This window comes from Phyllobates terribilis, unplaced genomic scaffold, assembly GCF_046119375.1.
Source record: "Phyllobates terribilis strain yellow unplaced genomic scaffold, ASM4611937v1 Scaffold_1__5_contigs__length_1240528914, whole genome shotgun sequence".
Taxonomy (NCBI): Eukaryota; Metazoa; Chordata; class Amphibia; order Anura; family Dendrobatidae; genus Phyllobates; species Phyllobates terribilis.
In genome coordinates this window covers 260,435,496-260,459,116 of record NW_027362761.1, presented here as the reverse complement: position 1 = coordinate 260,459,116, position 23,621 = coordinate 260,435,496, and the positions used below count along the sequence as shown (strand labels likewise).

Here is a 23,621-nt window from a genome sequence, read left to right as displayed (position 1 = left end):
CAACATGTTCATTTATTCCCATCTCTTCCCCCTCCATTTCCCACTCCATGTGTCTCCTTATGCACACAGCATTCTACATCATCTGATTTACCTTCTAAGCCGCACAATGTTCTTCATGTGTGGTTTCCACTGGATCACCATCCGTGGACGCCGCGCCTCCAGCTCTGAGGCCCCACTTCTGGTTGTGGCCCCTCACTCCACCTTCTTTGATCCCATTGTTACTGTGGTGTGTGACCTCCCATCCGTTGTGTCCAGGGTGGAGAATCTCAACATTCCTGTGATTGGAGGTGAGCAGTATAATTGTCATTTATGAAAGGCCCAGTGCATCTGAGAAATTTTACGTAAGCTTAAAGGGAATCTGTCAGCACAGAATGACTGTTCAAACCAAGCACAGGTGCTCAGTGCACCCTTGGTGGGGCCAAACATTTAAACCTTTGAACCTTCCCACTTGTTTTCCCTATTTCTCAGTACCTTCTCCCTCTTCTTTGATTGCTCTTTTCTGGCTCTCTAAAGTCAGCTGTCATAGATAGATGGGGAAAAAAAGCAGATGAGAAGGTACACTTAATGCTTGGCCACGCCATGATGTACCTAGTGTCTGTACATAGTTTGAACAGTCATTCTGTGCTGACAGTCCCTTTAAAGAAGCGCTTCCCCCAAAATGTTTTTTTATTCCTAAAACCTGTCTAAATGTATATGTAATGTAAGTGCATTAATTTACTCACCTATCACTATCTTCCCTGGTATCCAGGGCTGCTACGATCCTCTTCTGGATCACGTGAATTCTATCCAGACTTGCCGGATCACCCTAAGCCAGAGTGTGAACCAGAAGTCGCTATTACAATTTAAGCCTATAGTCTTCTTTCTGACACTCCATAGACTTGCATGGTAAAAGCAAGTTCCCGTTATCTGGTGAGTCGGAGTAGTAGTCACATGAGTTAGAAGAGGACCAGAACTGCGCTGGAAACAGAGGAAGACAGTGACTGGTGATTATATTAACACACTCCTAATACATTACATATACGTCTAGGCAATACATTTTATGGGAGTCCTTCTTTAAAGGGAATATTTATTCAGAAGTGGTCCTTTTGCACACCAACCAAAAGAGTGGCTCCCATTGCCACTGCAATCCTTGGGAGAGACTTTGCCCAACAAGAACCTATAGTCAACCATTTAATCCATGCATCCTTCCTATGTTAGCAAGCTGACCAGGAGTATTGGTCAGGAAGCATTTTAGATTTCCATTTTCCTGTGTCCTGTTGATCTGTCTATGTTCTACATGCATAGGCACCTCTGAGAAACTAGTAGAGGATTTCAGGATAATTTGTAGGAACATGAAAAAGTCATGCTTGCAGTATCCATCATGTGGCGAGTATGCCTGAGACAATATCCACGTGGACGGAATGGCTTATAAAATAAGATTTAAGGTAATTATAAACGCACATTTGTATCCTGTAGAAGCCGTGCCCACTCCTCCTTACTTACAAGTAATGTGTTTTGTTGGCATAGTGTAAAGTATCTCAGAATTTACCATTTGAACCGAATTTTGCTACAGTTTTGTCATCTCTCCCCTAGCTCTCCTTCGATTCAATCAATCTATTATGGTGTCCCGTCATGACCCAGCATCGCGGAAAAAAGTGGTGGAGGAAGTGAAGAGACGAGCAACCTCACACGGAGAGTGGCCTCAGGTTGGAGTTTTAATCCCTGTTCACTAGAGCACTCTATTAACTGAATAAAAAACTGCTTTCTTCTCATTTCCTTCTGTGCCTTCCTATTTCTGTGGCTTAGTATACTTCAGTTGATGCATCTTTTTCTGTAGGTTTTGTTCTTCCCAGAAGGGACAAATGGGAATGGAGAAGTTTTACTGAAATTTAAACCTGGTAACTAAATACCATAAGTTCACATGTGATAGTAAATTAGGAAAACTTATTCTTGCACTCATAATCAATCTTCTTTTTTTCTTTTCGCAGGTGCCTTTGTGGCTGGAGTGCCTGTACAACCAGTGCTGATGAGATATCCGAACAAGCTGGTAAAGCCTCCATATTCTCTTGACTTAACTTAAGTGGGTAACAAATTCATCAAAGGAAAGGTCTGTCCATATTCTTATATTCAATGGGATTTCCAGGACATTTTCAAAATCTGACAGAGGGAAGGGATCATATAACATAGAGACACGTTACCTAAAGGCCTTTTTCCCTTACTTTAAAAGTTATTCTCAATGAGCTCAGGAGAGAGTAGTCAAATAGCAAAAAATATCTAAAAGCATGTTTCTACTGCCTGATTGGACTGTGAAGACTGCAGCTGATCTGCAATCACTGATTGGCTGCAGCACTTACATGACGCCCGCTCTGGACGCTGATGCACTGAGAATAGCAAGGGACACAGAAGTGAATGTAGAGGAAAGATGCCAGTCTGGTAGGAAAGTATAGCATTTTTTTTATTTATTTATTTTTACCCCACCCTGGGTCCATTGCAGAATAAATTTTAAAATAGGAGAATCCCCCTTTAAAGTCCAAAAAGTTGCTGCTGCGGTGATCTTTGCCTTCATCATAGGTGATGATGTCCCGTCAATTCCGTCATCGACTGCTGAGGCCACTGGTTGGCTTTTGGTGGAACAATGGCCCATCCATTGGTCACCTCATCCTCCACTCATTCAGTGGTCCTAGCAGTCAGATGAAAGAATGGACGGGTCTTTATCACTTGATGTCACAGCTGAGACCTCTGAAGTAGTGGTGGTTTAGAGTGGTAAGTAACACTTCTTAATTTATTTTGTAACAAACCGTTTCCTAGAACGAAGAAAAAAGAAAAAACCATGATCATCCCACCCATTCATGTAGAAGATAGGCCTCCTCGCACGGAAACTGGCAGTGCCACAGGAAAAGTATTCTAAAGACAAGAATTATCCAGCGTGGGAAAAATCTCCATAAAAATAGAAAATTTAATAATGAAAAGTATTGATTTTTTTTAGAGCTATAAGAGGACATCAAATCAGTACAGAGTACTTAGGCAGACGTGTTTCAGAATGAAACTTCCTTATTCATTGCTATCCATAACCATGTGCTTTTCGGCGTTTTTATGACATTTCCTGACGATGCACGTGGTTGGATATGGCCAATTCTCAGAGAAAGTTGTTAAACAGGGAATCTTGGTGGATCTATCAACTCAGAACAAGATCCCCACAAGATGGGATTGGCCGTATCCAACCATATGGACAGGAAATGGCATAAAAATGCCCACAAGCACATGGTTATGGATAGCAATGAATAAGGACGTTTCATTCCGAAACGCGTCTGTCTAAGTACTCTGTACTGATTTGATGTCCTCTTATGGCTCTAAAAAAAATTAATACTTTTCATTCATAAATTTTCTATTTTTATGGAGATTTTTTTTCCACGCTGGATAATTCTTGTCTTTTGAAACCCTTTCCTATGATGTATTTTTAAAAAGTCCTGTGAAACACCTTTTTAATTGAAGGGTTTATTGGTTCCCTTTAGTAGTCTTAGTAATCAGTCCTTCTCCATTCACAGCCAGCAACAATATGGACATGGAAAGGCAATGGAGTGTAAGTAATATTTCCGTTTTATTAATTTTGTTTACATCCGTATATTTTTGTCTGCACCCTATACGCTGTTCTCATTTCTATAGTAGTCCTGAAATTACTCTGTCATAAATCATCCTGTGAACAAAAATCAATACAGGATTTAGAAACTTTGAAGTGTGGTGCCTGTCTGATTGTTATTTACTTGTGCATGTTCCCCTTCATACAGTCTACCAGTTCAGGGGGTCTTTTTTTTTTTTTCTTATTGTTTTCTAATTTGTGAATTTTTCCCGTCTTTCACTCAATAGTTATTTTTCCACATGGAGACCATTCCCTTGTGAGTCTTTACTGTATCTTTTTACAGGCTAAAGGTCCTCTGGCTCACAATGTCTCAGTTTTACATCAACTTGGAGATTGAGGTGAGAAAATCTTAAATCTGCAAAAAACTACTTAAAGTTTAAAGAGGTTGTCTGGTCTAAAACTATAACTCTGCAGTCCCTCTGTGTGACTGCAGACCTGTGAATCCGTGCACCACACGCTGGGAGGATTCTCCTGTGCCATTCTTGGCCACATTCCGACTAGACTGTTTCAGGCTTCGCACAATACACTTGCATTGAGCGAGGCCGCACCCATCTAGTTGGATTGTGGCCGTGAGTATGTATATTAAATACTTGCATTTACATGACCACCGGGGCTGACACCAGGGAATCCTAACAGTGTTAGTCAATGTATGTGACTAAATAGGAAAAATGAAGAAGATCCTTTACATTTTAGCAATTAAAATGAATCAAAATATGGTTTTCACTTTTTTAGTGGTAAATTAAAGCTTACAGAGTAATCTAAATGTTTCTCCCAATCATTAAAGTGCCCAATAATATTTAGTATTTATTTTATTTTTTTTAGAATTATTATGATGATGATGATGGAATAAATTCATATGCGCTAGAATGCAAAGCAATACAGTCACATGCTTTATTTTGTTCACCTCTGCTTGTTGTGTGGATGGCTTATGGAGCACAAGGATTTTTTTGTTGTTGTTATTATGAAATATCACACCCACAAGTATGTACACACCCCAAAACAAATGAAAATCTGTAAGATAGAAATGGTGTACTACATAAACCTTTTATGTTTTGCTCGTGGTTGTGAGTCCTCTTGTATTTGTAACTTAACCCATCCATTCTCCCTGTGACTTTTCTGGTTTGATGCTTGTATATATTACTTTCCGTAGCACACTGCTACCATTCCCCTTAATTTACCAACATTATTAAAAGGATTCCAATCAACAATCATTATATATCTACTGGGAACCCCACAGATCGCCAGAACAGGGGACTTGTGCTCCCCTTGATACCTTAGTGACATGACTGCCAGCTAGGAGCAGTTGACTGGATCAGCGTGTCACTAATGCACCCTGACTCTTCATTCAGAGGTTATGGCTTTGACGGAGATTGAGTGCATCACTATGCTCACCTTTCTTCATATCTTGGGTGCCATAGCCCATGAATGGAACTGCATTGAGTATTCATAACCTGCTGCTGCATTCTGCTCCTTCAGGTCATGTTCTTGCCATCATGGAGAACAATATAGGTCATAAATATCAGATTGGTGAGGGTCCTATAACCAACACCTCCACAAATCAGCTGTTTCCATCTCCATTGACAGGTGATGTAAACTGTGTACAGAGCTAAGACACCACAGTTCTGTACACGGTGTAGTGGCCGTTTGCTAAGCTCCTATTCACTTTAATATGCGCCTAACTGCAGTACCTGGCAAATACCATTAAACATTGTGATGGAGGTGTGGTGTTCTGCTCCATACACTCTTGATAGCTGATCAGACCAGGTATAACAACAGCTGATCGTTGCCGGACTCCCATGATCTTATATTAAAGAAGCACTTTTATTAAAATGTTTAATGGCTATACCTGTGTAAGGCTCTTTTCACACCATTTTTCTCCTTCCCCCATGACGGCACCACGGAGAGAGGGGATCTGCCCTTCAAGGACAGGAAACCTACAGATAAAAGGGCGGTTCCTCTCTCCCGCATCAGTTGGTTTCCTGTCCTTGACGGGATCCTACAGTTCCAGAGGAGGCATACCTGCGGGGTGCCTGAAGATGGACGTCGTGGGATGCCTGGCCCGGCCAGTCCGATCCAGGCAGCGGGGGTCCCCTGCCTCGGCTGGTGAGGTGTCCTGATGCTTCACCGCTGGGGTCAGTGGGTCTTTAGGGTGTGCGGAGGGGGGTCCAGAGGAAGAGGACAGGGCCTGTCGAGCTGCTGTGCTGGCCCCCCCCTGGTTGCGGCAGGTGGGAGCGCGGCGCAGCGGTGTTCTTTTCAACTTCCGGGTCTCCTGCACATGCGCGAGCGCTCCGGGCGCCCCCGGATACCTCGGCACCGCAAGGCATGACTGGGTAACCAGTCTGCGCAAGCGTGGGCGTCCTCCCTCAGGTGCGGGGGAGGAGGGGGCCCCGGGTCACCACAGGCACTATGGGAAGGAGGAGCTGCTTATCTCCCAGTGCCTGTGACAAAAAAAGACAGCAGAGGACGCCAGGAGCTGCTTATCAAAGCTCTGGCTCGCTGTCAGGAAAAAAAAAAAAAAGGCGGAAAAATTAATTGTATATATTTACAAATTAATTATACGCTATAGGGGGAAAAAAAAAAAAAAAAAGAAAAGTATGAGTGACCAAGAGCTGCCTGAGGAGCATGAGCTGCATCCTCAGTCGCCACCACCACCAACCCAACGAAAGAAGAAGCCGGAAGAAACGGGGCACCAGGACCGTAATAGTGGAAGCGGGCGCTCCGGCAGATCGTCGCAGCGCAGCAAGGACTCCACCTCAGCATCCTCCAGGAGGACTCCGTCTACAAAGATGGCTCCACCTCCTGAACCGGTACACGCTCTTCCGTCTGGTTGGTAAGTGAGCTTCGTGAAAGTCCACCTTGTAACTAGGGGCCCTCGCTCTCTCTCTTTTTGTCTCTTATAGGAAAAAAAAAAGGACAGGGAAAACAAAGAATAGGACCTCTGCACTATGCACAGAAGCCTTACCCACTACTTGGGATAAGAGACTCTGCAGCTCCTGCATTGAGCAAGCTATATGCGAGGGAACCCCGAGATTTGCCTCTGAACTTGGAGACCTAATTAAATCACAGGTCGAAAACACCATTAAATCTTTGGGGGGGGGGGGGGGTAAAAGGTTAAGGAAAACTAAAAACATATCCCCTGAGTCCGGATCTAGCAGTCCTGAGGATAGCGGAGATTCGGACATTTCCATCTCTTCCTCGTCTACAGATAGAGGAGGACGGGGCTGCTTCCCTATTGAGGAAACAGATAGCCTTATTAAGGCAGTTAGGTCTACAATGGGGTTAGCAGATCCCCGGCCCAAAAAATCTATCCAAGACGTAATGTTCAGTGGTCTAGAGCAAAAAAAGAGGAGATCTTTTCCACTAAATGAACATGTTCACTCTCTGATTAAGAGAGTGGAAAAGACTGGAGAGGAATGGCTTGCTTTCCCCTAAACGAAAGTACCCGTGCATGTTCCTTTTGGGAGAAAGCGCCAAACCTGGATGTCGCCATAGCTAAAGCCTCAAAGAAATACTCCCTCCCATTTGAGGACATAGGCGTCTTAAAAGACTCCATGGATAAAAAGGCAGACACCTTCCTAAAGGGTTCCTGGGAGACCGCTGGGGGGTTAAAACCTGCGGTAGCTGCCACATGTATGGCCAGGTCACTAATGGTCTGGCTGGATCAGCTTGAAACACAACTGAGGCTGAAAACATCTAGAGGCACAATTCTTGAAACTATCCCGATTAATGAAAGGGGCAGCGGCCTTCCTAGCTGACGCTTCGGCGGATTCCATCAGATTAGGTGCTAGAGCTTCAGGGCTCGCTAACGCGGCTAGACGAGCCCTCTGGCTCAAATGTTGGCCCAGGGATCTACAGACTAAATCTAGATTGTGCTCCATCCCCTGTGAGGGTGAGTTTCTATTTTGGCCCGCCCTGGATTACATCTTGGATAAAGCAGGGGACAATAAGAAGCGGTTCCCTATCCTGTCTAACACTGCTTACAGGAAACCTTTTCGGAGTAAAAGGTTTATCCGTAGAAAACCCCCTAAAGAGCAGGATAGGTGGGAAGACAGGAGAAGGAAGACCAAAGGGTTCCTATTTAACAAACCCTCCAATGATAGCCTCCCCCCCCACCCGGCGCAAATCTTCATTTTGGGGGCTTTCTGCTATCAGGCTTTCTCCCGGCCTGGGAGCTAATATCCAACAGCTCATGGTGTTTCCCGATTTGTTTCATGGCCGTCCTGGATTTAAGACTCTTATCACGTCCCGATACACAAAGACTACCGGAAGTTCCTCAGAGTAGCAGTTCCTATGGGTGGAGTGGTCAAACACTATCAATATACGGCCCTCCCATTCGGCATCGCCATAGGCCCAAGGGTTTTCACCAAAGTTGTTGCAGAGGTGATGGCTCCTCTAAGGGAACAGAACACTCTGGTCGTCCCATACCTAGACGACTTCCTGATAATAGGCAGCTCCTTCCTAGACTGCAAATCCCATCTGGAAAAGGTCATGGATTCCTTGACTCGCTTAGGATGGCTTTTGAATCTGGAAAAGTCCAAAACCGAACCATGCCAAATACAGGAATACCTAGGCATCGTGCTGGATTCAAAAAGACAGGAGTGTTGTCTCCCCTCAGGGAAAATCCACAAAATCATAGGCCAGATATCACGGGCAAAGTCCACCCGTTTATGTCCCTTCGGAAAGCCATGTCCCTTCTAGGCTCCCTGACAGCATGTTTTCCGGCCGTCCAATGGGCTCAAATACATACGAGGACCCTACAGTGGGAAATCCTAGAGGCAGAAAAATCCCTAAAAGGGCATTTAGAAGGGCAGTTAACGCTATCTGCAGTAACCACACTTTTCCCTAGAGTGGTGGGGGAACATAAACAATCTAGCCCGGGGGATTCCTTGGACAATCCCGACACCACAAATCCTGACCACAGATGCAAGTCCCGGGGGCTGGGGGGCTCACCTCAACAACCTGGTAGCTCAGGGGGTCTGGACAGAACGCCTAAAGCTAGTTTCATCAAACATGAAGGAGCTCCTAGCAGTAGAGCGGGCACTCCGGGAGTTCATGCACACACTAAAAGTACACCACGTGAGGGTCTTTTCAGACAACCGAGTAGTAGTGGCGTACCTAAACCACCAGGGGGGTACACGGTCCCATTCTCTAATGCAGGTGGCAGAGGTCATCTTTCGCTTAGCCGAGAGAAACTTACAATCCCTATCAGCCCTACACATAAAAGGGATAGAAAATCGCACCGCAGACTTTCTGAGTCGGACACAGCTAAAGCAGGGCGAATGGGAGTTAAGTCAGTCAGTCTTTCGGGAGATTGTACAAATGTGGGGTCGTCCCTCCATAGATCTGTTCGCCAACAATCGGAACAAGAAAACACACTCTTTTTGCTCCCTAGACCCCAAAGGGAACCCTGTAGCCGTGAATGCCTTCACGATCCCGTGGAGTTACCCTCTAGCTTACGCTTTTCCTCCGACCGCTCTGATTCCAGCTGTTCTGAGGAAAATCAGGGAAGAGAAAGCGAGGGTAATTTTGATAGCCCCCTTTTGGCCAAAGAGGGCATGGTTTTCATGGCTGAGGAGGTTATCAATCTCCGATCCATGGGTTCTTCCAGACCTTCTTTCTCAGGGTCCGGTTCTCCATCCTCGGGCTTCAAGCTTACACTTGACAGCCTGGAATTTGAGAGGGCTCTTCTGAAGGACAAAGGTTTCTCCCCAAATCTTATCACAACACTACTTCAAAGTAGAAAACCAGTGACCACCAAACTGTAAGGGAAAACCTGGAAGAAATTCCTTTCAGTCTCTGGTTCCAGGTTGGGTGGGGAGGTTCCATTGACAGCTATCCTAGAATTTTTACAGAGGGGTTTGGAGCAGGGCCTGGCCACAAGTACCTTAAAAGTTCAAGTTGCGGCCCTGGGAGCGCTCTACAATTTTGACCTAGCTACGGATAGATGGGTATCTAGGTTTATTAAAGCATCAGCTAGATCCCGACCCATCCCATCCCGAAATACTACACCCTGGGATTTAAACTTGGTCCTTTCAGTTTTAACGGAGGTCCCCTTTGAACTTCTGTCGGAAGCATCCCTAAAAATTCTGTCCCTAAAAATGGCACTCTTGGTAGCTCTCACATCCGCACGTAGGGTTAGTGATATTCAGGCCCTATCGGCAGGCCCCCCCCTTCACTCAAATCTTGGAGGATAGGGGTACTCAGAAAACCGACCCTGACGATCTACCAAAAGTGGCATCAAGATTTCACAGGTCCCAGGAAATCACCCTCCCTTCTTTCTGTCCTAACCCTAGGAACACGAAAGAGAAGGTCTTGCATACACTAGACGTCAGAAGGTGCCTAATCCGATACCTAGAGGCATCACTAGTGTAGGCAGGATAGTTCTCTTTGTTTGCTTTTCAGGGCCCTCGTAAGGGGAAGAAAGCGTCTAAAGGCACGCTGGCCAGATGGATAAGGGAGGCCATCACGCTATCGTACTCCTCACGTGGGGAAGGTGCCCCGGAGAAACTGAAGGCCCACTCAACTAGAGCGGTGGCAGCCTCCTGGGCAGAGAAGGCCGGTGCTACGATAGAGCAGATATGTAGAGCGGCAACCTGGTCTTCTCCCTCTACCTTCTTCAATCACTACCGGCTAGACTTAACCTCTTCTTCAGACCTTACTTTCGGGAGAAGGGTTCTGGAAGCTGTGGTCCCCCCCCCCCCCCCCCCTAATGAGTCACTTCTCTGTAATTCTCTCCGTGGTGCCGTCATGGGGGAAGGAGAAAGACGTAGTTACTTACCGGTAACGGGATTTCTCAGAGCCCATGACTGCACCCATACATTCCCTCCCTTCACGTGTGGGTGCGCACACTTATTAGTTACTTGTTGTAGGCACGTGGTGTCTCTAATGAGGTCTTAAATTGTAAAATTTTGTGTTACTAACCTGGTGGTCGTCTCATACGCTGTAAACAACTGATGCGGGAGAGAGGCACTACCCTTTTATCTGTAGGTTTCCTTTCCTTGAAGGGCGGATCCCCTCTCTCCGTGGTGCCGTCATGGGCTCTGAGAAATCCCGTTACCGGTAAGTAACTACGTCTTTTGCCCATGTTGGTTCTTCCCGTCGGGGCTTGCATCCAGACCCTCCGCAAAACTTGATTTCGGGAATATGGGCCGACGCGTCCATAGACTATAATGGTGCCAACAGAGTCAACATGTGCTCTGACATGCATCATTTTTGGACGTATACGCCTACTGGAGGCGGACACTCGCAGTAGGCTGCGTCTGGTTGTCTGCCTCCAGTAGGTGTACACGCCCGAAAATAATGCACTTCAGAGCACATGTTGACTCTGTCGGCACCGTTATAGTCTATGGCCTCATCGGCGGATACGCCCGAATCTCGTTTTGCAGGGGGTCCGGATGTAAGCCCCGACGGGACCACGAGTATGGGCAAAAATGCTGTGTGAAAGCACTCTTAAGTGTTTATGTAGTGTCATCTCCGCTGTCCAGCGCTGCTCCGCTACATTTCTGAGTCATGTGACTGCTGTTCCGACTTACCGTCCCACAATGGGCTCTATGGGGGTGAATCCTCAATAGAAAACTGGTGTAAAATACTTTGCGCTGCATTTTCTTTTCTTTTTTCCGCAACTCCATGTTGCGATGACCTTTTGGCATTTTCAAGTCAGTTTGAAGCAACTTTGACAAAATGGACAGTGCTGGGGGAGGAGACAAGACTAGGTGTAATTACACTCACCCCCGTAAAATTCATCCACTGGATTTCTGGTGGGGCGCATGCCACCGAGATGTGCCGACTCTTAATAAATTCAGCACTTCGTAGTCCAGCGAGCCCTTCATTAAGAATGAATTGGCCCCACTATGTGAACTAGAAGTCGCATTTGCAATGTAAGTGTCAGAACAAGACTATAGAGTTGTAAAAGTAACGTTGGCTCACACTTAAAGCCCTGTGTGATCCTGTAAATCGGAATAGCCGTCACGTGACTCCGAAGAGAACCGGAGCAACGCTGGAAACTGGGGAAGACAGCAGTCGGTGAGTATATTACTATGCCTACTTTTACCGCGCCTACACTATATTACATATAAATTTACACAGGTATAGCCAATGAAAAATGTAATGGGAGTGCTTCTTTAATCTATTGTAATGGCCCTTTAATGACCAAGAGAGGCTTATGTAAAACAACTGCCAATGCTAACAAGATGAGATGGGTTGAATGCTTGTTTGCCGATTATTCGCTAGTCTAAATGATATGTAAGGATAGATCATCAGTATAAAAGTAGTAGACAACCCCTTGAAGGATCTGAATTCTACAGTATGCGCTAATGTGCTCAATGCTACTTGTTTTGGTTTTTTTCTTGTATTGGATGTTCTGATTCTTTCACATGTGATCTCTTTTGTTTTCTAGTTTTTGCCGGTGTATAATCCTAGTCCAGAAGAGCGAGCAGATCCTGTGTTATATGCCAACAACATACAGAAAGTTATGGCAAAGTATGTGAGTGGCAGGACCACTTATGACCACTAGTAGGAATGTGACTTTGAGTACTTTTATATATTATTCAAAGCCTTCAATGGAACTTTTTCATCTATTGGTTTCAGGGCCCTAGAGAAACCAGCTACTGAGTTTGAGCTGATTGGAGACACACCAGTTTCCCCGGTGGGGCACTTAAAGGTTCCTCTAGACCCCAAGATCTGGGAAATTGGAAAAATTCTTCAGAAGGCAGGGTAAGTGACGTTATCTTGATTTATTATGTACAGTAGTGAATGTTTAGCTCAGTAAGAGACTACTATACCTATAAAGGGAAAATTAGTGTCCTTCCTGCCTGGCGTAGTCTCATGTTCAAAACACATGCTGAAGTGCAATGTGTAGGTGCACATCCACACTGTGGCAATTATCAAACATAACCTAGGATAAAAACAAAATGAGTAAATACGTAAATGGCAATACCACATGTAAACAATATAGGGTACTTAGTTGACACTGTTTTGAATAAAAAAAAGTGTAAAATCCATCCTACTGTGACAAGGTGCACCCAATCAGGATGGTCTTATCTCTAATGTAAAACCTCCTATGTGCCAGCAGGCCTTAACAGATGGGGCAGAGTAGGACCCAGGCCATGTAACAAAATAACATGAAAAAAAAAAATAAAAAAAAACCTCATCTGGTGGTCACTGCATTTTAGTTGCTGCACCACAAGTCCCCACCAATGTTTATCTGGCACTGATGACCCCAGCGACCAAGTAATTGCTGAGTCCAATAAAAGCATAGGCATTGCCTTTTGTTTCCTAGTAGTGTTCATTGGGCACTCAATAGCCTGAAGCAGAACAGTGATGAACCACTTTTTTCCCAGCTGTTTGACAGCTGAGCTTCTGACTTGCTCTTGTTATGTTACAGAAGCATTTTGTAGCAAGTACTAGCAAAAAAATAATTCCAATAGACAGAACTTGCTCAGTTCTTACAAGTTATTTTAAATTGACCTTGTTAGCACTGTTTTGAAGCTGGCCAGGAGCACGCAGTTACCTCCCAATCTCAGCCAGCTTCAGAGCAGTGCTTACAAGTTACACTGCAGAAGTGCTCTGCCTCCTCGGCAATGAGCTGTAAAAAAGCGTGTTACCAACTCAACAACGGCTGCAAATTTTAATAAGCAGTAAATTGCAAATGTGCTCATTTCTATTATTTCTCGTTTCTGACCATACATATTTATCAAGATGGGAATAACCTTTTAAAGACTATTTTTGATTTTATTCTTTCTTCATGGGCTTAGTGGGAGGGTGTGGCATTGAACGGCCTAACAGATCAATTATAATCAATGGCAAAAAGTGGCGAAAATTGTAGCAGAAATCTACTCCATCAAGCTTAAGGAATCAGAAGATGCACCAATTTAATTAAGTGGCGTGTGTCTCGTAATGAAGTTAGGGCATAAGTAAGGTGGTCTTGACTAATCGGCCCCATAGTGTCTAGCTGTGTAAAGAGGACCTCATTTAGGATGGTTTATCATCAGCAGTGTCTCACATCACCAGCCTTCTCCACACTCCATGCAGATCTACAACCTATACACTGTGTGTGAGTGTACAGTGGTACTGATCTCTTCACCAGTTTCACGCTACCTTCTAGCACCTTCCAGACTCGGACGTACTGAACACTTCTCACCAGTAGAGATGAAGTCCTCTCTGCCTCATCCTACCGATAGAGACATACTGCTGGTGGTTACAGGAGTAAAAGCATCAATCTGGAATCAGAAAATGTCACTTTTAATGTTGCCACGTGTCATGAATACCACCCACTCGCTGCACACATGACTCTGCGGCGACTTGTCCACTCACCTATCGCAATAGGTTGATAATGAGCTGAGCGCACACAACAGCCTGTCCACACATCCATACCACACTTTTCGCTGCCACCACCTACCATTTTACGAGGCCAGTGGGATGCCTGCATTGAGTAGTGCAGTACCTCACAGGCCACCCAGCTATACATTCCCTCTTCAGGGTTGTGGGTACCTTAAGAACAGCAAGGGAAAAAAGTTATCATTAAAAAGATGAAATAACAACAAAAAACATACATAAAAGCAAACAGTATTAAATAAAAAGGGATAAGTAAAGAAACCTCTTATGATTAAATTGGTAATCACTTCTTTATGGAGAAGATGTCACATTTCTGTGCTTTTCCAAGGCTGAAATCTTGGTGCTTGAACACACAGAAGTGATGATGCCCCCCATCATAGATATATCCTTGGATGGTGTTGATATCAGATTAATATAGCTGTGGGATGTAAATATTGCATCTCCACTGCCATATGATGTCTCTGGTAAGGGCTAGTGCGGACCGTCTGCATTAGGGCAGTCAGCTACTCTGTAATAGTCCTATCTATACACAGGAGATGCTGCCATTCGTCCAGTGATATTGGATTTATTTATCTAATCCATAACACCACATTTTTAGCATGTTGTAATAAGTTAGGAGAGTCCGGTTGGAGCACATTACAAACCAGAGCGCTTATCAGCAAAGTAGGACATTTAGGCTTCATCCACAGTCCGTGTATGGACCACGGTGCACGGACAGACATCTTGATCTGGACTTGACAACCAAAAGTGTTTCACAGACGTTTGCATTTGGGCTTACTTTGGACCAGAAAAACCCCCAAAAACCTGTTTCCGACAACTGCACATGGCTTATCAATACTGTCGCTATGTATGTTTAATGTGATTATGTGCTCCCCAAACACCTTCACACCTCGCTGCCTGCATTGCTGTCACCTCTTCTTTGCTCTAATATTAATCCTGCTTATGGGTAGAATTTAAGATTCTGATGAAAATCATGCGTCATGGAAGTGGTGAACTAATGTGACAACCCATGCCACTTGACTTCAGAAGACAGCGGGTGGTCAGGAACAGGTTAAAGCAAACGTAGGGTTGGGAAGCATTTGTACTGTACATTATATACACTTTTTTATACCACATCCCATTAATAAAGAAGCCCTGCATTTCTGAGGAATATGTTCACTTGTTCCACAGGTTCTCATTTGACAGCGTGCAGGGGCTAATTGACCTCTGCTTGGAGGGGGTTTGTTCACGTGTGGGATTGGATGAACTGGCAGAGAAACTTGGCCTCACACAGACTGATGTCATTTCCCGAGTCTTCAGTTACTTCCACAAGGTGAGGATTCGGTGCTCCTGTTGGCACTATTAAGAGATGTGGGCCGTTTTTCTGACTTTGTGTCATGATTTTGAGTATAATTAGACATCTTTGCTATATAAAGCTCCGTTCACTTTAAATCTGGAGTAAAGCTTTAAGTTATATGTTAAAAACAAAACAAACCAGTCCACGTCTTTGTAAGGAATGGATTTCTCTTTGGTGATGGGAGTAAAGTTAAATCCAGGACAAATATATTTATTCTGCCATTGATCATGTGATCCCAGCCCATCCCTATATCTTCAGTGTAATCTATATCAGGGCTACTTCTAGGGCCTAACCAGACATACTAAGGTCATGGAGAAAAAATTAAGCTAGTTTCCGGCACAACCAACTGGATAAAAAATATATAAGTTTATTGAATCAAGTTAAAAGTCCATTAAAAAGTTGAAAACCTAATGTGTTGAGGTTTTCAACTTTTAATGGACTTTTAACTTGATTCAATAAACTTATATATTTTTTATCCAGTTGGTTGTGCCGGTAACTAGCTTCATTTTTTCTCTGTCAGCTGCAATCCCCAGCAGGTACTGCACGCATTGGTTTCTAATCACCGCAACGGATTCATCCTTGTTACCTGCGTGAACAGACAACCCTCTCCCCAAGTCCCATACTAAGGTCATGCTTGGGCCTTGCCTGATGTATCAAGGTGATGTCTGCGCCTCACCATGTGAGGTGGAAGACTATGCCAAAATTAAAACTACAGTTCAATTTAACTTTCATTTGTCTCCTGAACTATGACTAGCTCAAATTGAGTCAATACTGTTACTACACCAAAAGATTGCTGCAGCACAGAGAAAAGATTGCAGCTTCTATTCCCTTTCGTCAATGCTGTGCTACCCCCAGCTGTGTTTCGCCAACAACCATGGGTGACCTCAGTGGTAAGACCAGCCTCACAGGTCCAGGAGCTCTGATCTACAGGATGCTGATTATAATGATGATGTGCGCTGTCATGTTAATTACTATTGTTGGAGAACGTGATGAAGCATTAAGGGATCAAGGCTTTCTAGGAGTCTCAACATGGCATGTCAGTGCTTAAAAATATTGATTGTTGTGTCCTGAAGCCAGTAAAAAGCACAACGGGAGATATTATGTTATGGTTCTAATCAGATTTTATTGCAGTCATTAAAAAATGCAGTAAGAACATCCTATTAAGCTCACTCTTTAAGTTTGGCTTGCTGCTGTTTAACTACATTAAGATGCACAGTTCCAGTGGTAGCACCATCACATTCGATGGCACAATTCCCCAACCTTCACAATGCCTCTTCCTGCCTCGAGATTGTGGGGTGCCAATGATTTGCCATGGCAGCCAGGGGCCCACTCGATAAAACGGCTGAAAGTTCAAGTGCTCTAAAGGGGACTGAGCGAAATTAAAACGAAAAAAAGTTTAAAAAGATGTAAGCATAAAACAGTTTTAAGTAGACCACTTTATTTCTGAACAAGATAAGCATATCCTATATCACTGCATCCATAAGTCGGATTTATCAAAATATAAAATGATTCAACCCATAGGATAGATACCATTTAAGAAGAAAGAAATCAAAACGCAAAAATGGGATGAATGAAATGTTGCGTTGTTGGAAGTATTTGCATTTTCTTTTCAAGTAATTCTGAGGTGTTAAACCCTTTCTATATTAATCCACATATTTCTTATATCTGCCCTTTTTGGCTCAAACGAAACATAAATGTGGAACTGACAATAATAGAACAGTGCACAAAAAAGTATATACCGTATTTTTCGACCATAAGATGCACCTAGGTTTTAGAGGAGGAAAATAGAAAAAAAAATGTAGGCAAAAAATGTGGTCATGATGCACTGTTATGGGGGAGGGGTCTGCTGCTGACACTGGTATTGGGGTAATGTCCCACAATTCTGTTAATATCCCCCATCCTGGTATGTATGCCCCCCCCCCCATCCTGGTATGCGTGGCCCTCATCCCCATCCTGGTATGCGTGGCCCTCATCCCCACCCTGGTATGCGTGGCCCTCATCCCCCCACCCTGGTATGCGTGGCCCTCATCCCCCCACCCTGGTATGCGTGGCACCCCTTGATTCCCCCACCCTGGTATGCGGGGCACCCCTTGATTCCCCCACCCTGGTATGCGGGGCACCCCTTGATTCCCCCACCCTGGTATGCGGGGCACCCCTTGATTCCCCCACCCTGGTATGCGGGGCACCCCTTGATTCCCCCACCCTGGTATGCGGGGCACCCCTTGATTCCCCCACCCTGGTATGTGGGGCACCCCTTGATTCCCCCACCCTGGTATGAGGGGCACCCCTTGATTCCCCCACCCTGGTATGAGGGGCACCCCTTGATCCTGGTATGCGGGGCACCCCTTGATTTCCCCACCCTGGTATGCGGGGCACCCCTTGATCCTGGTATGCGGGGCACCCCTTGATCCTGGTATGCGGGGCACCCCTTGATTCCCCCATTCTGGTATGCATGGCACCCCTCCATCCTGGTTAAACAATCATACTAGTCTCCTCTCTCCTCCAGTGCTGCGTCCTGCTCTGCTGCCGACACTCTCACTGTGTGAGGGCGCATGGCATACCTGCCATGCGCTCTCACACAGTGAAGTGCTGTGCCAGAATAGTCACTGCTCCCCACGCCAGGACTGGGTGTGTGGGGAGAAGTGGCCATTCACTCTCTTCAATAGCGGGCACACTGACTGCCGAGCACAGCAGGAGCCGCGCTGTGGCTACAGTGTGCGCGCTAGTAAGGAAAATGAATACTCACTGCTCCCCACGCCCATGGGTGTAGGGAGCAGGAATATTTTCTTTAGCAGCGGCTGCTGCCTCCTGTGCCCCGCTCATCCCCTGCTGCTGCTCACCCACAGCCACAGTACATATGTATACATGTTTGGACTATAAGATACCCCCCCCACTTTCCTCCAAAATTTTGGAGGAAAAAAAGTGCGTCTTATAGTCCGAAAAATACGGTAGTGCTGGAAACATAACCTTACAATAAAGAGTTCCCCACATATTCTTATAGTAAATCAGATGATATACTCCGACATATGAGACACGAAAGCTGAGCTCACAAATTATTAAAATTATTAATATAACCATATGTTTATTGATATTAAAAACATGTAAAAATAGATATAGAGATCCACACACTGAAGTACAAGTAATCTAGGTCAGGTGAGAACCCAGAGAGCCAAAAAGTATTGATGAAATGAACAATATGTGGCCAGAACAGAGTAGTAAGGGATCATTGATAGTATAACATATGTCAAAACGATCCGTTTTTGATATGTATTCGAATACCGTCAGACAGGAATTAGTACAAACCAATGAAAAAAAAACTTTCATTTATCAATATATAACATAGCTACATGTGTGTCATGAAAGAGAAACAATAATCAAACTATTTATAATTGTCATGTAACAGACATGAATGTATTCAAGTGCTCTTATGTGATATTGTCTCTAGTATGACGTTCACACAGTATTCACATTAATTCCCAAACTAAATGTGAGGCCATCAATTTATATATCATCATGATTAGAGTACCCCACATGGAGGAAAAAAGGTAATTGCTGCTTACCCATGTTGGTGAGAAGAGGGTGCTCACCTGCCGTCTGCCCCGACGCTTGCTTTGCCACTGCTTTAACGAGGGATAATGTGAAATAGATAAAGGGGATCTTTATATATTCTAAAGTGCAGAGGTACAGGTGTGCTCGCCATAATCATCGGCACATTAGGGAATTGCACATCCCCCAGTTCCTCGTCACTTCCGGCACTCCTGTCCTGCATCATGACGTCACATGCACAGACGCAAGACGGGCCATCGGAGGCGATAAATGTAGGTTTTCTATACATTTAATAACCCCACAAATGTAATTTTATCTCTTTTGGCACCCTGACCTTCTCTGCAAGCCTTTCATGGCACAGTAACAAGCATAATGACTTCTCTTTAGATATGAACAGATCAGGACAAAAAGCCAAGCGATGAAGCGCCTACTATCAACCTTCCCAATGTCTAATTAAAAAATTCAGACCAAAGGACACGTAACTGTGTCATACTAAGCCAGTTTGCTGTAAAACGCATCTTTTATGAACTTTTTATCTTAACCCAGCATAAGATCCGGACAGGATTTGTACTTCCAACAAGGATGTTCCTTGTAGGCTTATAATAGATGTATGTGGTATATATGAACAATAGATGCACATGAGCATGATTTTGTAAAGAATAAGTCCACCAAGGCGTGGTGAACAAAAGAAAATGATGAATGGCTATTTGCATTATATAGGACATTTGAGTTTGTGAAGCTGGATCAAGTGAAAAAGATAATACACAAACTTCCAGGTGTAGATAAAATCCAAAGCGGAAACCATCAATACACAGACATCATGATTTTTGGATTTTATCTACACCTAGATGTTTGTGTATTATCTCTTCTCACTTGAATTGCTATTTGCATTATATAGGACATTTTGAGTTTGTGAAGCTGGATCATCATTTTCCTATGATATTGCAATGCAGATAAGCACTTGACAGTTTATAGGAGTAGGCTGATGGGAAAAAAAAGTATGTGAATTTTTCTGTCTCCTCAGGATGCTAGTGGAATGATTGATTTCCGAGAAGTATCATTGGTCCTAGCAGCTCAGGATGCCACGCGTTCCGCAGAGGAGTTGGCAAAGCTTGCTTTTGATGTAAGTTATTCAGATGTGCTTTTAGTATTGTAGTGTAGTGAACTGTAACCATAGAACTCCCAACATTATTATTATTTTTATTTTTTTAAATCTAGTTTGTGACACAGATGGTAGATACTCTTTAAAGCACCTCATCAGCTTTTTTTTATTTTTTATTTCACTACCAGATGGGTATCAGTAATGTATGTTTCATGTGTGTTGTAAAATAGTACTGCTGTCTTCTGCTATTCCCAGAGCCGCTCTGGTCACGTAATGCAGAAAAGTTGTGACCTGCTGGCTCCCTCCAATATTTGCTAGACGTCACTTTTCAGTGTAAATCTATGAGATACAGAACCAGGCTTTCATAGATTTACATTAGGAGAGAAAGTAATGGTTAGCAGTGATTTTCGGGCCACTGAGAGCTGCGGTCACAAGATGGTGGAGAGGGACCGGAGTGGCATTGGAAACTGTAGAATACGGCAACCAGTGAGTGGATTACTACACACACAGAACACGCATTACTGATACCTAACCGGTGGTGAAAATAAAACCAGACAACCACGATCTATCTGTATTACTATTTGCTTTCTCTAATGTTATCCTTCACTCTCTTCCAGCTCTTTTCTACTTGTGATGCTGATGGCTGCTTTTTACTCTCCGCCGATGGGTTTTCATCCATTCTTCGTTCACTTGTGGGATCTCCTCCTGCAGAAAGTGGCAAAGTCTATTCAGAGCTGTGCCCACATGAGACTAGAGTCCTTACCCGAGGTGAGAAAGATATTGAATTACTGGCTGTTAAACATTTCCCACAGTTATTGAATAATTCATTACATTTAGTAAACCAAGCTTTATATTTCTAATATATTGAGGTATGGGCTTGCACATTGGCAATCTACACTAAATGGTCACCTTACTAGAGATGCCCCCATTTCATGATTGGAGAGTTTTTGTATGACTTTTTGGTTGCTCCACACTACTGTCAATGGTATATCTATTCAGTAGTGAAATCTCTGCCAGATGTGGAGAGCAACTACAGTTTGGAAAGCGTAAGGGAAACAGGCTAAAGTCTAATGCCCTAAAGAAAGAAAAATAATATCCCTCAATAGTGGAAGAACGTGGTCAAATGACTCCAGGTTTCTGTTGCGCCATGCTGATGGGAGGGCAAGCGATTGTCAACAGATCAATCTGCTGAAGGTGGATTTCTTGTGTTTGGAATATTTTTTTTTTTTTGTACAGCCTGGGTCCTCTGATGCCTGTGGCTAGACATTTAGACCATGAGGGTATGTGCACAAGGAGGTTTTTTAGCAGTTTTCAGGATCTGCTGCCAAAAAAAGCCAGAAAATTCTTAAAAATCTTTTGAAAGACTTCTTTGCACAAGGGACATGTAATGATGGATTGGTTCCAGGAACGTGACAGCAAGTTTTCATTGCTTCCCTGGGCTTCACAATCACATCCTGATCCTTAAAAGCATCACTGAGAAAACGTAGAATAGGCTGTTCAGAACATGTAAGTACCTTCATCTAATTTGTGCCATATGCGAGAAGCTATCATGCCCCAGTAAGCTAATACTTCTACAAAATGATTTCAACTCCTAGTGGGATCTATGATCCGAAGACCAAAAGAGGTCCAGCCTGCTATTAGATGGGTATCTGACAATGTGGTTATTCACTTTATAAGAAACTGGTGAATACACAGATCCGGGCACATTTTCCTTTTACATTGTAATCAGTGCATATGGGGGCTAATACCACTGTTGTGTGCGCAGCTGCAGTAACAGGAAAGCTTTTAGCCCAATTTTCAGCATATTGTACCGTATATTACAAACCTGAAGTGTATTCAATGCTCAGGTAACTAACATTAATAAGGTAAAAGTAGAACATGCCGATTCAAACATTACAACAATTCAGCAAAGCATATAAGAACATTGATAAAAGCTGTTCTTTTCTTTACAGATGGATTTCTGAAATTTGCTATAAGCCATCCATGTTATCGCCATCTCTTCTTGTTCTATCTGCGCCCTCCAGCATCAGCACGTAGGAAGCCATCACGTGTCCAGCAGAATGGGGACTGTGCCAGGAAGAGTAGTCCTGAGGACAGACCCAAGTCCGACTGACATATTAAGGGTTGGGGGTTTTATTGGGGGTTTGGGAGGTGGGGAGGGTTTTACTCCAAAGGTTTCTTGGTAAGGGAGGGATTTTATGGTAATTTTATGGTTGCTGTAAGCATGCCCAGCTACTCTATCATCAGAAGATAGAGAACATGCAATAAAATGTGCTTAATTGCATAATGGGAAAAATAATCCCATGAATTTCCATTAAATCATTTAGCTGACAGCTGGGTGCAACAATTTAATGGGAAGTGTAGTGAGCATAGTAACCAAGAACATGGAGAGGGGCATGCACTGAAATTGCGCAGAACTTGAAAGAAGCTATGCTGAAGGAGCAATATTCTGCATGTTTGTACCCTGGAAAGGTGCGGGTGCAGATTGGGTGTAACCTTTGCACCCCAAATATCTCAGCTCTCAGGGAAATAGCCTCCCTTCCCCCAAAGAATTTTAAATTTTTACCTTTATTTCAACATTTTATCTCTAATGGTCCCCATGTATTACTGCTATTGTCATGTTTCTGAATGATATAATTATTTTTCCTAAAAAAAAAAAAAAAAAAGTCTGTGTATTGTGGTTATTGTCTATGAGCACAGTGTTCGGGTAGTGTTCTGTATACAGCATAGCTAGGAGCCATGAGATTTATGGAAATATGTTGTGGTTAGACAATAATTCATCACTTACAAATGGAGGCTTCATTAATGCGTGGCGTGTATGGACACTTGTGTGTTTTAACAAGAACAAGAACCTACAGATCAAAAAAGATCTCCAATAAAACAAACCTCACAATTAATAAGATCTATCTCTAGTTCAGTGATTGGTAACACATGTACTGAAGCAGAATAGAGCTAGTCCTATAAGTAGATGCTTAACGTCATAGATGGAAAATAAAAGGCTGAATCATGGCAGATCAAGGGATCAGCATATTAACCCCTTAAGGACACAGTCAATTTTCATTTTTGTGTTTTTTTTTTCATTTTGCACAGGTATGATGGGTTTTTTTGTGTGTGGGGAAAACCCCATTCATTTTACCATATAAAGTAAGGGAAAATGTCAAAAAAATTCCCCATGCAGAGAAAGGCTGGAGACACATTATCGTATGATATCGGATGCGAGATGCTAATGACACTCTTCTGCTCTGCTGCGTGCGAAAGACAAGTGTCTGTGCTCTGATCCTCTCGCATGAAAGAATTGCAGCACGGGTGCGAACGAGACAAAGAAAGTAATTTCTCCATCTCCTCTTGTTGCCGGCGGGAATCGCACTGCACTTGGGTGATGTCTGAGTGCAGTGCGATATTTCACATGCACCTATAGACTTATATGGGTGTGTATGATCCGATGCACGGATGCATGCTGTGATTGTTTTTGCATGCCAAATCACCATGAGAAAATAATCGCAGATGTGAGTTTGCATCATGGATGACCTTCGGCTGAGTGCAATCCGAATATTTTTATTTTATTTTTTTTATTATTTGATTACATTTGTCTGATAGCATTGCAAGTGGGAGCCTGCACAAATGAAAAAAAAAATGCACTTCCACCATTGTTTTATTGTGCACTTCAAATTACCTGGAAACCTGATTCT

The 23,621-nt window shown here is 43.7% G+C and overlaps 1 protein-coding gene across 3 annotated transcripts in view; it reads left to right on the top strand.

Moving 5' to 3' along the window:
• The window catches only part of LPCAT4 (lysophosphatidylcholine acyltransferase 4), a 77,468-nt gene extending 54,532 nt beyond the window's left edge, over positions 1-22,936 (top strand). For 2 of the 3 annotated variants that reach the window (XM_073671382.1, XM_073671372.1), the window contains exons 3-14: positions 70-287; positions 1,573-1,685; positions 1,817-1,877; positions 1,968-2,026; positions 3,525-3,559; positions 3,900-3,954; positions 12,012-12,094; positions 12,203-12,328; positions 15,119-15,260; positions 19,855-19,953; positions 20,550-20,700; positions 21,885-22,936. In XM_073671382.1, coding sequence (XP_073527483.1) covers positions 70-287; positions 1,573-1,685; positions 1,817-1,877; positions 1,968-2,026; positions 3,525-3,559; positions 3,900-3,954; positions 12,012-12,094; positions 12,203-12,328; positions 15,119-15,260; positions 19,855-19,953; positions 20,550-20,700; positions 21,885-22,045 — 1,303 coding nt within the window. In that variant the 3' untranslated portion in view covers positions 22,046-22,936. The remainder of the gene's footprint in view (positions 1-69; positions 288-1,572; positions 1,686-1,816; positions 1,878-1,967; positions 2,027-3,524; positions 3,560-3,899; positions 3,955-12,011; positions 12,095-12,202; positions 12,329-15,118; positions 15,261-19,854; positions 19,954-20,549; positions 20,701-21,884) is intronic. The other variant, XM_073671363.1, reaches the window with a different exon arrangement.
• The last annotated feature ends 685 nt before the right edge of the window (positions 22,937-23,621 follow it).